The 17,161-nt window shown below is 40.1% G+C and overlaps 1 protein-coding gene across 1 annotated transcript in view; it reads right to left on the bottom strand.

Moving 5' to 3' along the window:
- Positions 1–17,161, bottom strand: part of LOC310747408 (von Willebrand factor D and EGF domain-containing protein-like) — a 211,575-nt gene that overhangs the window by 26,023 nt on the left and 168,391 nt on the right. The window contains exons 27-28 of the mRNA XM_083581771.1: positions 5,503–5,598; positions 2,582–2,677 (exon numbers count right to left, since the gene is read on the bottom strand). Of these exons, the coding sequence (XP_083437897.1) occupies positions 2,582–2,677; positions 5,503–5,598 (192 nt within the window). The remainder of the gene's footprint in view (positions 1–2,581; positions 2,678–5,502; positions 5,599–17,161) is intronic.

Below are 17,161 nucleotides of genomic sequence, written 5' to 3'. Positions count from 1 at the left end.
CCTTTTAGATATTTGGCAAAAACTTGGCTCTTTCAGAAAGCCTCTGATTGCTTCATCTCTGCATTTACCTCTTAACCTGATACTTTGTACTGCTATCATACTGCTCTGTTGTGAGGTTCACCTTCCATAAGTAAAATGATTATTTTATTGATTTTTAACGTGTGTTTCGCTTTGTCTTTGGATAAAGAAAAGTAGGATTACTGTTATTTATTACTTTAAGTGAATAAATAAAAACAATAAAATAGAATCTTAAAACATCTTGTTTAATCTTAAATAGAAATGATTTATACCCCCCAAATGCTTTATTTTTAATTTGTAGATTTTTAAACACTCTGTACCCATTTAGTGAACATTTGGACCAGCATATATTTCTTCTTTCCTCTTCAGTGTTTTAATTTTCTTAATTTTATATAGTCATATTTGGAGTCTTTTTAATAATAAATAAAAGATGCAAAGTGAGGCTCTTTACTGGTGGTGCCCACTGTGAAATGATTTACACTGCTCAAAGAGCAGTACATCAGGTGAAATAGCTATGTTGGCTTTCACCTATTCAAAACTATTTTTAAAAAAACTGAATGATCTCATATTGGACAAAACAGTTTTCAGAATAAGAAAGTATGATAAGCCAACTTGCTATGATTAGAACTTTTGCAGAATTAATAGAGGAACTAAAATAATATTTTGCGCGCTCTCTCTCTCTCTCTCTCTCTCTCTCAAGTGTGCATGCTGCATACTGTCAGACAACAGGAGGAAACATTAAAGCAAAATCAATCAAAACATGGGGAACCAGCAGGTGGTCATAAGTGTTGGTATTGCTATTAGCAATCTGCCATTTATTTTCAACTGAAGCATTCTGGTGGGGAACCCTATAGATGCTCATTATTTCCTCCATGTAAGTACTTTATGCATGAAATGATAACATGATTATATCACCCCCAACCCGTTCAACATGAAAAACTGCAAGTTTGTTTTACTTAATTTGACTTCTATGCAGAAAGACAGAGACAGTGTTTGAGGATGAAAGAAATGTGCTTTCCCAATTTATACTTAGCCACCAAGAAGATTTCTGTCATACCATGAAAGCTCCAAGAGCAGGTACGCTTACTTGGGAGTAAGCTTCCTGAATTTAGTAGCACTAATTTCTGGGCACCTGGAGAAGGAACTGGCAAACCACTCCAGTATTTTGCCAAGAAAACTCCATGGACATAAAAAAAGGAGAAGCTTTGAGAAGAAAGCGAGAGTTTCCAAGGCATGCTCTGGTTTATGGGGTCACGGAGAGTCGAACATGACTAAGACGACTAAACAACAAAATTTGTGGGCAAATGTGCATATGATAAGCTGCATCCCCTACAGCAATGATAGTTTGTGTGCATAGGCTTTGCCATTTGCTCTGCACATCTAAAAAAGACTAAAAACGGTCTATTTAATTGTGTGCATTTGAAGGGCAGGGCAGGGGGAAGATAAATTGAAAGACACAACTTGGACTGAAGATTCCAGTGCAATCCTTTCTTAGGATTCCTTTTTTTGGGGGTATTAAATTTGGAACAAATAATTCAGTATAATGAAATAAATCAGATATTTCTTGTTTCTACAATCATAGTTTGCATACATTTCAAAGTTCATGCTCTCCACCCTGAAATGTGACTGGTGCTGACATGACTTTTCAGCACCAGCCTCTTTAACCAGGGATTGAGTTTACCTGGCTAGCTACACATATATATGTAATTAATCTATTGCTTTGTTAAATTATGAGTTGTACTTTAAATAATGCTTTGGGTTAGTGGAGGATAAAGCTACCAGTGGCTGCTATTCCGGATGGCTGTGCTCTGCCACAGTATGTTTAGACACAGTATGTTAGACACAGTATGTTTTTAAATACCAGCTTCTGAAAACTACAAGAGGGGAAAGAGCTCTTGTGCTTGGGTCCTGCTTGCATCCTTTCCATAGGCATCTGATTGGCTACAGTAAGAACAGGATGCTGGACTAGATGGACCATTGGCCTGATCTAGCAGAATGTTATGACATTATTATGTTAGTGTTTGTGGGTTGTTGTTTTTACCATAGTCTATCATAGTTGTGGGACGCGGGTGGCACTGTGGGTTAAACCACAGAGCCTAGGACTTGCCGATCAGAAGGTCGGCGGTTCAAATCCCCGTGATGGGGTGAGATCCCGTTCCTCGGTCCTTGCTCCTGCCATCCTAGCAGTTCGAAAGCATGTCAAAGTGCAAGTAGATAAATAGGTACCACTCCAGCGGGAAGGTAAACGGCGTTTCCGTGTGCTGCTTTGGTTTGCCAGAAGCAGCTTAGTCATGCTGGCCACATGACCTGGAAGCTGTACGCCGGCAAACTATAGTTTGGAGAAGCTAGGGATTGACATGAACATGGTTCCCGCACTGTCAAACCAATCCACTCTCCTCATTATTAGCATTTTCAAAGTCTGTGCTGTTTACCACATTTTCCAGTTACTTTAATTAATAGCGTGTTTCTTTTCCCAATTGAAAGCATACCATATTTTTCAGGCCAGGGGCAAAGGCAAGCAAACAGAAAACGGAACTATGACCAAAGCGCAACAAGTACTTACGAATCTGGCACAGGAGACCCACCCATCCTGCCGCGCACTGGCAGACATTAGGTTCGATACATTCCCCACCATTTGAGCAGCTGGGCAAGCAAACAGCTGAACAGAAGAAAAAGGTGAAAAGAGGCAAATGAGAGGATCTGCAGGATGCCCCCATTGTTCGTAAGTGAATGGCATGTGTTAGCTTCCCTCAATTATTTTCAAAATGGTCGAATCTCAAAAGAGCTTAATGAGCATTCTTCACGAGGCAATTAGCATTCTGAAATTTCCATGATTAGAAAGTTCTCCTTAATCTCTGTTAGTCTGACTGCTAGTTTCATCACGGATTTGTTCCAAAGGCAGATTCCCCGGCCATTAAAATTTCATTTCCTATTAGGGCTTGAAGCCTTAATTGATTGATTGGTGTGATTAGCTGAGTAATCCATTAATTTCAGACTAAACTTGTGGGTATTAAATGAGATTTTAACCAGATCAGTGCCCTTTAAAGGGTGCTGAGGGGCAGTATCTTTGCTGTAAACAATCTGCATGCATCATTCAGGCCAGCGCAATTGCTTACGATTTCCCAGTCAATATTCACGTAAGCAGTGCTAGCGGATATATGGAAACTTGCCTCTGTGCAACCAATGATTTTGCCCCTTATCTGGGCTGAGATATCATCAAGAATTCACTACCAGGCAAGTAGCCATGGCTGTACACAGGGCCCTATCTGTGATCTGCTTAAAGGCATGGGGCATAGGTCAGGGAAAAACTTGCGCAAGCAGATCCCACAGACCCAGCCTCATGAATGAGCTTGAATACGAAAAAGGACTCTTGGGTTGAGAGGAAGACAGAATGAATAGCATGCAGACCATGCCAAGGCGGGAGACCAGCCATAGTAGGAATTTATGAGTTTCTTGTAGTAGTAGCTGGTTGTGAATGTGCTTCAAATTTTAACTATTATTATTTAGTTACGTTTTTGCATCACCCTTCAATGCAGCTTTCTAAACTGATACACAAAAAAACTAGAAATCAACTGATCAATAATACATTCTATATAATGAAACAACACAAATCCATGCAATATAAAATAGCTAGCAAGCATTAACTATAAGCTGCCCTGCATTTAAACATACTATCACCTTCTTGCTGGGTGCTTCTTCTCCTGGAACTGTGTGGTGTGATGGCTTTGGCCTCAAGTCTGAAGAGATGCTGCCTTCCCTTGACTGTCTTATGTGGGACGTCTGAGCCCCATCCCCTTCAATATTCAACAAAGACCAAGTATAGGCTTGCCTCTTGAGGTGCTGCCTTGATCTTGGACTACGGGTGATAACCAATGAAGTAATACTCAGAGCATAGAAATCAATTATCTTAAGTTGAGGAAGGGGCATAGGTCAATGGTAGAGCATCTTCTCTTTATATAGAAGGTTCCAGACACAATGCTTGGCATCTCTAAGTAGAGCTTGGAGAGAGCTCTGAAACCTAGAGAGCCACTGCCAGTCACAGTTGTCAACTTTTCCCTTTTCTTGCGAGGAATCCTGTTTGGAATAAGGGAATTTCCCTTTTAAAAAGGGGAAACGTTGACAGCTATGCTGCCAGTCACAGACCCTCCAAGTGTCCCTATTTTCCAGGGATAGTCCCAGATTTACAGAAGCCATCCTGGTTTCTGATTTGATCCCACTTTTCCTTAGGACGTCCCTATTTTCATTGGAGAAATGTTGGAGGGTATGGTAGGATGTCCCCATTTTCAATGGAGAAATGTTGGAAGGTATAGAGTTATCCGACCCCCCCCAGGCCATCTGAAGGCAGCCCTGTATGGGGAAATTTTATAATGTTTAATGTTTTATTATGTTTCCATATATGTTGGAAGCTGCCCAGAGTGACTGGGGCAACCCAGTCAGATGAGCAAGGTTTAAGTAGTAAAATTATTATTATGGAATAGGACATCCCTGTTTTCCTTGACAAAATGTTGGAGGGTATGCAGTCAGTGTAGAAAATACTGAACTAGATGAGCCAATGGTCTGACTTGGGTTGTCAGATCCCTATGTTCTTCATAAATTACTTAAATCCTAGGTTGCTTGATTCCATTGTGTCTACTCTGAGTATAGCTAACATTGGATAACACCCTATGTTTTTGAGTGATGAGGTTACTAACTGGCTGTCTGGGGCACAGTTAATATTTGAGAACCTCAGGAATAGCAGGTGTTTTGCAATAATGATAGAATGAAACTCAGTGCTGAATCTTGAAATGTTTTATCAGCAAGACAGATACGATGTGTCAAGCCAGTATATTAATAAGTCTTCTGTACAGTTTGTTATCTTCATTTAAAATTTATTCAGCTTATCTGCCAGCATCATAATAATGAATAACCATGTAAGGGGGTGGAAGTTATTTCCCCAAACATTTTCAGATCAGATGACTTATTTGACTTATATTTTTTATGTAAACTGCAGTCAAATGTGGTTAGGCTTAACAGTGTAAATTATGCACTGAATGAATGTGCTTGTGATGACCTTGAGAATATATCGGCACAGAAAGGCTTTTACTACAGGCTTTAAATAGTTCTGGATTTGAAATATATGTCATTTCTCCATAAAATGTAACAAAATATGTGTGGCTGCTAAAACAGAAAATCAATACTTCACATTTAATACTACAAAAACTGAATTTCTGTAAAGAAAAATCTGCATAGCAGATAGACAGCTGCATAAGACAGGGGAAGGGTGGTTTTTCCCCCTTTTTAATCTTTCTATTCGGAAGCATAAAATGTTTATATCAATTTGTATTGCCAATATATAAAACTGTTTTCTCCACAAAGTCCTGAAGCAGCAAAACTAGATCATTTGCTATATGGCATCCTAGCATTTAAAAGAGATTACAATTCATGCTGGCAGGCCTGAGTGATAAACAAATAGCGTTTTTTTGTATGGGAAGGAGCTTGACTCACGTTTACTGCAGCGCTTTCCTTTCCAGCCAGATGGGCAGTCGCAAATGTCGGGGCTGATGCATCTTCCTCCATTCATACACATAGGATCACAGACACCTGCAGTGTGGCATAGTTAAACAAGGGGAATGACTGAGGAATATTCAAGACTCCCCCTGTCCAAAAAAAGAAGTTTTGTTTCGGTTTTGTTGCAAGTTTTGTGATGGCAAAGTTTTGTGTAATTAAAGACAAAAAGTAATTTGGAAGTGAAGAAGTCTTAAACTTTGGGATTTGAAAGCTTTAGTAAATCCTTCTAGAAATCTGCTGAGGTCCACTGCGTGCGAGAGACATTTCAAGGAGCCTTCAATAAGAGCTGCTTCGCCAGAGAAATGAGGGAGACATTAATTACAATGATTCTTGAAAAAGTAAACAAGAAATCTTCAGTGGCAGATGTAGGCAGACCAATACCACTTATTACTGCTGATTGCCAAATTCTTGTTAAAGCCATTCCCCTCCTGATTGGAAAACATATTCTCAGGCATTCATCTGGATCAGCAAGAGCTGGTAGAGAATTGATTAGTTTCACACAATTTCAGGAATGTGTTTGCATTTTATCCATCAAGGATAACAGACAAGATAAGGCTGGAATTGCCAGTGGTTAGAAGAAAGATAGGGGAAAATGGTTAAGCAAACACTATTTCAAACATTTATTTCAAAGTCCTTTGGCCCAAGTGGGCCAATTTCTGTGGCTTGGGGAGATAATAATGGTGGCCACAGCTGGCTATCTCAAACATCTGCAGCCTAATGTACCAGGAACCAAATTACAAATGAGTAAACTGGAGAAAGTGATAGACTTAGTGATAAACTTATCAGTTTGATTTTATCCTTGCTTACTCAGAAGAAGGTCCCAGTGACTACAATGAGATTTACTCCCAAATACATGTGCACAGGATTCCAGCTTTACAGCACAATGCAATGCATGCTTGCTCAAAAGTAATTCCCATTGGCTTACTCACAAGATTGCATCATTCGTTTCCAGTAGCAGAACTCTGCTTGGGACTCTGGAGTGCACCTGCTAGTCAAAATATTATTTATTCTTATTTTCTGCATTTAGTAAGGACTGTGCTAAATGCACTCCTGATCTGATCCAGGAGTTTTATATTACAATACATAGAGATTGATACTCAGTTGCAGTCCATGGGTTGGCTTGGAGATATTGTCAGGGTGCTGTCAGTGACTGCCGGCTGTTGCCCAGGAAAGTATAAAGGCAATGGAAGATTTCTTACTGTCCTTTTTAATTCAGTATTTACAGAGAGAGGCTTTAGAAACCAGCCTCTTGGATAATGGCATTGTCCCGAGTGAATTTCCTTTTTTTTAAAAAAAAAATATTTTTATTCGAGAATTTTTTCCATATAAACATAACATACATAAACATACAAAGACAAAAACAAAACAAAAAAACATGTACCATTTCATATCCTAATTTCTTGTACCTTTCTTCCCCGACTTCCTCATGCCTCCCTTTTCTGTATTCCAAATTCTTATCGATTACTCAGCAAATCTTCCCTTATTTTAATTTAGATTTAAACTAATCTTCCTTATTCTCCTTGTCTTAACCATTGCTAATAGTAACCATTTACTTTCCAGTCCAACATCATTCTAACTTTCATTAACTTTGTAATATTTCTTTAAATAGTCCTTGAATTTTTTCCATTCTTCTTGCGCTGCTTCTCTTCCCTGGTTTCGGATTCTGCTCGTCATTTCTGCCAAGCCCATGTAGTCTATCACCTTCATCTGCCATTCTTCCAGTGTGGGTAGCTCTTGCGTCTTCCAGTACTTCGCAATGAGTATTCTAGCTGCTGTTGTAGCATACATAAAGAAAGTTATATCCGTCTTTAACACCCCTTGGCCGACAATACCTAAGAGAAAGGCCTCTGGTTTCTTGGAGAAAGTATATTTAAATACCTTTTTAAGTTCATTATAGATCATTTCCCAGAATGCCTTAATCTTCGGGCAAGTCCACCAAAGATGAAAAAATGTACCTTCAGTTTCTTTACATTTCCAACATTTATTGTCAGGCAAATGGTAAATCTTTGCAAGCTTGACTGGGGTTATGTACCACCTATATATCATTTTCATAATATTTTCTCTTAAGGCATTACATGCCGTAAATTTCATCCCGGTGGTCCACAACTTTTCCCAATCAGCAAACAAAATATTATGACCAATGTCCTGAGCCCATTTAATCATGGCTGATTTAACCGTTTCATCTTGTGTATTCCATTTCAGCAGCAAATTGTACATTTTTGACAAGTTCTTAGTACTGGGTTCTAACAGTTCTGTCTCCAATTTTGATTTTTCCACCTGGAAGCCAATTTTACTGTCCAGTTTAAACGCTTCATTTATTTGATGATAGTGCAACCAATCTCTCACCTTCCCTTTTAATTTCTCAAAACTCTGCAATCTCAGTTTGTCCCCTTCCTTTTCCAAAATTTCCCAGTATCTTGGCCACTTGGACTCCATATTTAACTTTTTAACTGCTTTAGCTTCCATTGGCGACAGCCACCTTGGAGTTTTATTTTCCAGCAAGTCTTTATATCTAACCCAGACATTTAATAGTGCTTTTCTGACAATATGATTTTTAAAACTTTTGTGTGCTTTAACCTTGTCATACCACAAATATGCATGCCACCCAAAAATATTGTTAAAACCTTCCAAATCCAAAATGTCTGTGTTTTCAAGAAGCAGCCATTCTTTCAGCCAGCAGAAAGCTGCCGCTTCATAGTACAATTTAAAGTCTGGCAGGGCAAACCCCCCTCTTTCCTTTGAATCCGTTAATATCTTAAATTTAATTCTGGGCTTTTTGCCCTGCCAGACAAATTTAGATATGTCTTTTTGCCACTTCTTGAAACAATCCACTTTATCCATTATTTGCAATGCTTGGAACAAAAACAACATTCTTGGCAATACATTCATTTTTATAACTGCAATTCGGCCTAACAAGGAAAGCTTTAAATTGGACCAAATCTCCAAATCTTTTTTCACTTCTCTCCAAGTTTTTTCATAATTATCTTTAAACAGATTCACATTTTTAGCTGTCATATTTATACCCAAATATTTCACTTTTTTGACCACAGTCAACCCTGTCTCGTTCTGAAACCTTTCTTTTTCTACCTGTGTCAAGTTTTTCTCCAAAACCTTTGTCTTTGACTTATTCAATTTAAATCCTGCCATTTGACCAAACTCTTGAATTATTTCCAAAACTCTTTTCGTGCTAGCTTCTGGCTCTTGCAATGTAAGTACTAAATCATCTGCAAATGCTCTCAATTTATATTGTTTAGCTCCGACCTGAATCCCTTTAACCAACTGGTCCCTCCTAATCATATTAAGCAAAACCTCCAGGACCGATATAAAAAGTAGTGGGGAGATAGGGCACCCCTGACGTGTCCCTTTTTCAATCTTGAACTCTTCTGTAACCACATTATTTACAATTAATTTTGCTTTCTGTTCAGAGTATATTGCACCTATACCATTCTCAAACCCTTGGCCTACCCCCATCCCCCGGAGGTTCTTCAACATAAAACTCCAAGAAATGTTATCAAAGGCTTTCTTGGCGTCCACAAAAATCAAAACCGCCTTAGTGTTTATATTCACTTCCAACTTTTCCAAAATGTCAATTATATTCCTTACATTGTCCGACAAATGCCTTTTCGGGAGAAAGCCCGCTTGGTCCCCATGAATCTCCTCCATCAAAACTCTTTTCAGTCTCTTTGCTAAAATATCAGCAAAGATTTTATAATCCACATTCAATAACGAGATGGGTCGGTAATTTTTAAGTTGAGTCTTTTCAGTCTCTGTCTTTGGTATAAGTGTGATATAGGCCTCACTCCACGTATCAGGTGCCCTTCTCCCCTCCATAATCTCATTACAGACTTCCTTCAAAGGTTGTATCAGTCCTTCCTTCAAAACTTTATAATATTTAGAAGTCAGTCCATCCGGCCCGGGGGATTTGCCCAGCGTCATGCCTTGAATGGCATCTTCTATTTCTTGTGCTGATATCTCCTGGTTCAAAATTGTTTTACTTTCCTGCGAAACCTTTTTCAGCCCATTTTTCTCGAGGAATTGTTGTATATCCATTTCTTTCTGCGGCCCTTGTGTGTAGAGTTGTCTAAAGTAGTTCTGAAAACAGTTCCTAATTTCCGCTGGGTTGCTTATATTCTTTCCTTCCACCTCTATATTTGTTACCGTGTTGAGTTTTTGTCTCTTCTTTATTTGCCAAGCCAATAACTTACCACATTTATCAGCAGATTCAAAAGTCTTTTGTCTCATTTGTTTAATTTTCCACTCTAATTCTTGATTCATCAGTTCCATATATTGTGTTTGATGAAATTTAATTTCTCTTAAAATCTCTTGGGATTTTGGCTTCGATCTTAATTGTTTTTCCCCTTCTTTTATCTTTTCCAAAATTCTCTCCTTCCTCTCGTTTTGCTTTCTTTTCTTTAATGTATTTTGCTGAATCAAAGACCCTCTCATCACGGCTTTGCTTGCGTCCCATACTATTCTTTTTTCTACTTTAGACCTTAAGTTGATTTCAAAGTAGTCTTTCAAAGTTTTTTGGGCCTTCTTGCAAATCTCCTCATCTCTGAGTAAGGTGTCATTCATTCTCCATCTGAAGGAACCAGTTGTTGTTTGCCTCATCACCATCTTTACTGCATTGTGGTCGGAGAAAGTTTTTGGGCAGATTTCTACTTTCTTTATGTTCGGCGCCATACTGCTAGTCACCCAAATTTGGTCAATCCTTGTCCATGTCATTTTGGCTTCAGAAAAGAAGGTTCCCTCTCTTTCTAATGGGTGTTTTGTTCTCCAAATGTCAATCAAGTCCATATTGTCAGTCATTTCGAAAAAAGTCTTTGGTAGTCTTCCATCTTTTGTTATTACCTGTCTTTGTGCTTTGTCCATATTTGTTGAAACTACTCCATTCATATCTCCCATCAAAATTAAATTGTAGTCCATATGGTCCATCAAAATTTCATGCAACTTCTTAAAAAATTCAGCTTTCCCTTCATTTGGTGCATAGATTCCCACTATCAGATACTTCTCTCCTTGGGATTGGATTTCAATTGCCAAATATCTTCCTTGATCATCTTTAAAAATTTGTTTCGGTTGCAATTTTTCTTTTGCATAGATCACCACTCCTCTCTTTTTTACTCTGTCTGAAGATATAAATTCCTGTCCCAATCTTTTGTTTATTAATAATTTTCTATGTGCTCTTGTCACATGAGTCTCTTGTAGACAAATCAAGTCCAATTGGTCTTTCTTTAAAGCGTGAAATATATTTTTTCTCTTTCTGGGAATGTTCAAACCGTTACAATTCCAGGTTAGAAGTTGCAGAACCATGGTGGGATTATTTACTCCTTCCTCCTACAGCTCCCTGTTTTTGTTCCTCGTCTGTCGGTGGTACCGTGTCCGTGTCCAGTGACGGATGCCCTTGTCCTGGAAATGTCTCTTTCTGTAGGTCTTCTTCGTGTTCTCCCAGGAACTTGTCTTTATCACTCACAGTCTTTATTCTTCTCTTCTTCCCCTTGTATTTAAAAGACAAGCCTTGGGGAAACTCCCACCTGAATGGTATGTAGTTCCTTTTCAGCAATATCACCAGGTCCTTATAGTGTCCTCTTGCGTCCAAAATACTCTTAGGAATGTCTTTGAAGATCTCAATATGAAAGTCTTCAATTCGAAGGGTTGTTTGGTAATGCAGGTTCAATATTTTATCTCGCTCCTCCTTTGATCTTAGAGTTATAAGACAATCTCTGGGTCGATTCCTCCTCTGCCTTGTTCCCAATCTAAATGCACTTTCTATCTTAAAATCTTCTTTCTCCAACTCCTGCTTCCAAAAATCAGAAAATTCTTTTGTCAAATAGTCCACCAGGTTGTCTCCTTCCTTTTCCGGCACAAGTCTAATCCTTAGATTCCTCTCCTTACGTTGCATATCCTGCATAGAGAGTGCCAGCTCATACTCATCTAGTTTCTTGTAAACTGGTGGAAATTTTTCCTCCGCAGCAGTTGCAATTTCCTTAGCTTCCTCGGCTATCTTTCGTGTTGTAGATGAATCTTCCAATAATTTCCCAATTGCTTCTGCATTTGAGTTCACTTTGTTCCCAAGGTCAGTTATACTTTTTGTATTTAAGTCAATTTTCCCAGAGATTTCTTCAATTTTTTTATTTGTTTCAGCAACTTGTACTTTAGTTTCTGCAACTTGTACTTTAGTTTCTGCACCTTGCTTTTTTAGTTCCTCCAAAGAGTCATTTATTTTCTCCAGTACCTTAGCAAATGATTCTTCTGTAGACATTGTTTTCACTTTTGCCTTTGCGACAACTGTAGTTCCAGAGGCTCCTGTTACAGAAGCCCTTCTTTGCATGGAAGGGTCAATTTTGTATTGTCTGCCAGATCTCAAGGTTGTTTCTTGTGAATCCCCTTTCTCTTTACCATCTGCCATAACAAAGTCTTTTAGTCAAGGTCATTCCCACACTCTTGAGCTATCAGACAAAAGTTCTCAGATTTTAAACTCCACTTGTTGCTGAAACAATTTGTAAGTCCTCTAGAGGGCGTAGAGTCAATTCTTTACTTCTCAAAATAGTCCCACACTCTTCAAAAAATAAACAAAAGTTTTCCTAGTCCCTTCCAATTATTCTTTTCTCTTTCTAGGGGATCCCAGTCAATAATGTCCTGTAAGTAACTTTACAATGCAACAAAATAAATGTTTCAAGTTGGGAGTAGCCAAAGTCCATTAAAGATACTTTTTAACCTTCTTATAGCAACAGTCCTTAGCCGGTTCCTTTTCTCCGGCAGTCCGATCCCAGGTATAAGAGCAGCGGTACTTAACTCAGTTCTTTTAAATTGGCAGGAAAACACTTTAAAATCTTCTCCCCCCCCTCCTGCCTTCGGGGAGGGAGTTCTTTGCTTTGGTGGTGGATTTCTTAATTCCCACAAATTTCCTCTCAAGCAGTTACAGCTAGAGTGCCTTTCGCTTTGATCTTGCTACAGAACGGAAAGCAGACTTCCTTTTTAGTGCTTGTCCGTCTCGGTGCCCAATTTCTTTACTTTTAGTGTCCAATTATATTTTAGCGGTCAATCCTACTCACGGGTAGTTGTTCTTTTAATCCAATTTCACCGGAAGAAATCAGCGCTCTCCGCTAATGGCGACGCGGCTTCGCTTCGCAGGCTGGGTGAAGACGACTCTCAGCACCGCTCCAAGACCCCTCCGCTGATCCACAGCCTTTAAAAAGGCTATTTCACAGCGTCGGGGGGGCACAAAGGTGCCCGCCGAGTCTCCGGTTCACAGGCAACGCGCCTGTGATTTTTGAGGGTCCCCGCTCCGCCGTAGCTGACAGGACCCGAACCCACGAAGCAGATCTCTCCCGGAGCTCCGGGTGAGATCCGCCATTAAGCGCTGGCGCTAACCGGAAGTCTCGCCTGTCCCGAGTGAATTTCCACCCCTCCGTCTCTCCCACTTCCTCATTTGTCAGTTCTACGGGTGCTGATAAGTGCCCTGTGTCTTCGAGCTCTTTGCTCTCCTACTTTCAAGGCTCGCCAGGTTCTGGGAGAGGGTGGGTCTGGAATGCTTTCTAATGACATGTTAACCAGGTGTTGCTCTGGCTCTCCCATTATTTCCCAACTTTCCCTCTCATCTGCCTGTGAGCTGTGACCTTCCATAAACCCCTGCTGTAAATCTATACTGTTTTCCTCCTCCTCCTCCTTGGAAGGTTCAGGAGAAGGGGGGGGGCGGTCTCCACCATTCCTCCTCTGCCTAGTCCCTGACAGATATGGAGACATGCTTCTGACATTGGTCTCACCATAGTTTACCTGGACGGGGCAGGGTGGTAGTGGGAAGTTTGGGGCTATATATTGGATCCACATTGGTGGATCCAATCTGGTACTCCCAGCTGTATGCCAACACAGCCCCAACCTCACCACCACCCTGCCCCAGCCCATCCCCATCCAAATAGGCTGCAGTAATGCTGGTATCAGGAGAGAAGGTCTGTGGCGCCATCCCACTACATAGCCTCAGAATTTTTGGCCTCAGAATTTTGATCACAAACCATGACCCTCTGTGCTTCATTACAGGCTTTCAGCAGCCTAGAACTCAGCTAGATTGGTAAAGAAAAGGCATTTTATATGCGCTGTATATGCATTACAACACTGTGGTACCAGGTGGCACTGTGGAGTCCGTTTTTGCCAATGTGATTTGTCATACAAAGTTTGCAATGCGTTTAACTGAAATGCTTCTTTGATGTTTCTAGATCCAGCCTTATTCTGCACCCCAGATCTATAATAGTAGAATACCACCATACCAGTACATTTGGGAAATGAAAGTTAGCAACTCTTTTTCAGATATGGAGAGGAGGAGGGACAGACGGACTAAAGGCTAGTACTCCAGAATCTAGCTTTGTAAGAGACAATGAGTTATTTTATCCTTCCCTGGTTAAAAAACAACAATCATAGTATATTTGGACTTTCAAAAAGCTTTTGACAAAGTATTTCACCAAAGACTCCTAAGTAAGCTTAGCAGTCAGTGAGTAAGAGGAGAGGTCCCTGGATCTGTTGAGTCCCTGTTCAGTTATATGTACTAGAAGATTCTTGCTATGTAAAGTCAGTTTACAGTGAGCCATCAATGCAGTTAAATGAAGTATTTTCTCCCTTGCTTCCTTTTGCTAACACCATTGCCTCATTCTCCCATTTCTTAATTTTCTTTAAATACAATTCCATTTTCAATACCCACAAGGCAGCCTTCAACATTTGTCGGTGATAACTAGCTCCAATCTAGATCCCACTTTAGGCCTCGGTGGAAAAACTCCAATTTTAAAATAGCAAACAAAATGTTACAGGCTCTCATTGGGAAACTAAATAAATTATCAGACATTGCAAACAAACTGAATTATCCTAATCCTCCCAGGAGCAAGCATGACTTTGAAAAAGATTCAGGATTTCTTTCCTGCAGAAATGCATCACATACTGACCCCACAGATCATGAAAATTCATTTTCCCCCCTACCTACCAGAGGGGAAAATCTTATATAAAAGCAATCCATTGAGTAATTGCCACAGGAAATGGAGAGTTCCATTTTAAAATTCTTTTCCATTTTTTTAAATAATTTGTTGTTGATAATGAGGAAAAATAACCTTTAGCAGAAAAAAAGAATTGCTAACTAGAAAAGTATTAAGCAGAATAGGTGGTATAGATAACGTTTCCAATAAATTGTTTTGTTTAATTTCTGCTTAAGAGCAAAAGCACAATTGTCAGAACTTCTTGGTTCATTGTTATTAGGACTGAAACAAATGTCCAGGCTGAATTACCGTACTGCTTTCCAGAGGCTGAACTAATGCCCCAATTCTCCCCTTTCTTTTTCCATGTTGATTCCTGTTGTCTCCTAATGTGTCACCTTTTGCTAGTGCTTTGGTGGTATAGTTTGGATCTTCCTGTTCCTGAGAATAGTGACATGGATAATCTCAGCCAAGTGGTAAATATGCTGTAACCACAATGCCATAAATCCAATCAGATTTGACAATAGCCACAATCACACCATACATTTAAAGCACTATGATACCACTTTGAACAGTCATGGCTTCCCCTAAATAATTGTGTAGTTTGTTAATTCCAAGAGTTCTGTTTGTAGAGGGGTTGATTATGAAGCCACTCTGGAAATTATAAGTTTGTGGGCTTCACCCTGTATGATGACCTCTATCAAGACAGAGACAGGGAAAATGTGTCCTTGTTAATTCTCCTCAACCGCTCAGTGGTTTGTTTGTTTGTTTTGATACCATCAAGTTAGGGGTGGGTGTCACCGCTTTGCGGTGCTTCTGGTCCTACTTGGATGGTCATTTCCAGAGGGTGATGCTTGGGGAGTGCTCTTCAGCCTTGTGGAGCATTCAATGGTGGGGGGTGCCTCATAGTTCAATTTTATCCCCCTTGTGTTTAACATCTACATCAGGGGTGGCCAACTTCAAAGAGACTGCAATCTACTCACAGTTAAAAACTGGCAGTGATCTACCCCCTTTTCAGGGGTTCAGGTAAAGATTGTTGAGCTTCTTTAGGGAGGAAGAAAGTGACACTGAGCTCTTTTTAGGAAGGAAAACCCTGTTTTTGGTGGTTCAGGTCAAAGTTGTTAAGCTTTTTTTAAGGGAGCCAAAGTTTTTTAGCTTCTTTGGGGGGGAGTTACTGATTCACTGATGATCTACTGGTAGATCACGATCTACCTGTTGGACATGCCTGATCTACATGAAACCTCTGAGTGGGGTCACCCAGAGTTTTCAAGTACAATGTCAGCAAAATGCTGATAGCACATAGCTCTACTTTTCCTTTACATCTGCAGCTGTGGCAGTGGATGTGCTGGACCATTTTCTTGCCCCAGTAATGGACTTCTGTTGGCTGTCATTTGTGGGTGGAAGGGGGAGTGCCTCCATCTAATCCATCCCCTGCCCTCAGTCCAGCATAAGGGATGTTTGGATTGGTCTGTTATTCACTGAAAATTCATAACTGATATCCACATAGTACATTGAAATTGCCCATTCCAGATAAGGTGGATCATCATGTAGTATCTATCTAACTTTCTATGGTATTGAAGTAGGGATGCGGGTGGCGCTGTGGTCTAAACCACTGAGCCTCTTGGGCTTGCCGATTGGAAGGTCGGCGGTTCGGATCCGTGTGACAGGGTGAGCTCCTGTTGCTCGGTCCCAGCTTCTGTCAACCTAGCAGTTTAAAAGCACATCATTGCAAGTGGCAGGAAGGTAAACAGCATTTTTATGTGCTCTGGCTTCCTTCACAGCTTCCCATTGCGCCAGAAGCGGTTTAGTCTTGCTGGCCGCATGACCTGGAAAGCTTTCTGTGGACAAACGGCGGCTCCCTCGGCCTGTAGCGAGATGAGCGCCACAACCCCAGAGTCACCTTTGACTGGACTTAACTGTCCGGGGTCCTTTACCTTACCTTTTACCTATGGTATTAATGTCTGTTAGGTTGGCAATGGCAATGCAAGTTTTGCCATTTGATCTAACTGGCACTGGAAATAGGTAGACAAAGAACTGAACACCATTAATGCTGAGTTTTACACAGTATGCTAAGAATGTCGTGATTCATCTCTCTTGCATACTGCAACATCTCATATCTTTTAATAAGATTACCCTTTCCATTAGACCATAATTTAGCACAAAGGGACAGGGTTTTTCACTTTAATACCTCTCATTTTAGCTATAAGAAACAAAATGAGGAATCCTATGTAGGGAGAATATTAACTCAGTTTCCTGGTGTCAGTTACAAGCCCTTTCCCTTTGTCTGGACTCTTTCAGAAGAACTGAAAGTCCATGTACCTAACTAACCTTTCCTGAAACTATAATTTAGATTCTGTTTAGCCCCAGGACAATAATTACCTGTCATCACATAGCCTGAGCAATACTGGAGATAAGGGGAGAACAGGACTATGCTGCAGTGCTGACTAGGAAGATACAGTTTTAGAAACATTGGATTTCTTTGCCCCGAGAGGCTGGTAAATTGACCTCAACAATCTATCCCACCTCAGTGAAAGGCAAGAGAGTACCTCCTAGCGATATGTTCTTAACCAGCCAAACAATCAAATGTATCAGATACAGCTGCTAGGTGGTAATGCCAAAAAATAATGATAAATGATTGAATAGTA

This window comes from Podarcis filfolensis (assembly GCF_964270895.1).
Source record: "Podarcis filfolensis genome assembly, chromosome: 1".
In the NCBI taxonomy this organism is placed as follows: domain Eukaryota; kingdom Metazoa; phylum Chordata; class Lepidosauria; order Squamata; family Lacertidae; genus Podarcis; species Podarcis filfolensis.
The sequence above is the reverse complement of the archived record's forward strand: the minus strand, read 5'-3'. Positions and strand labels throughout refer to the sequence as shown.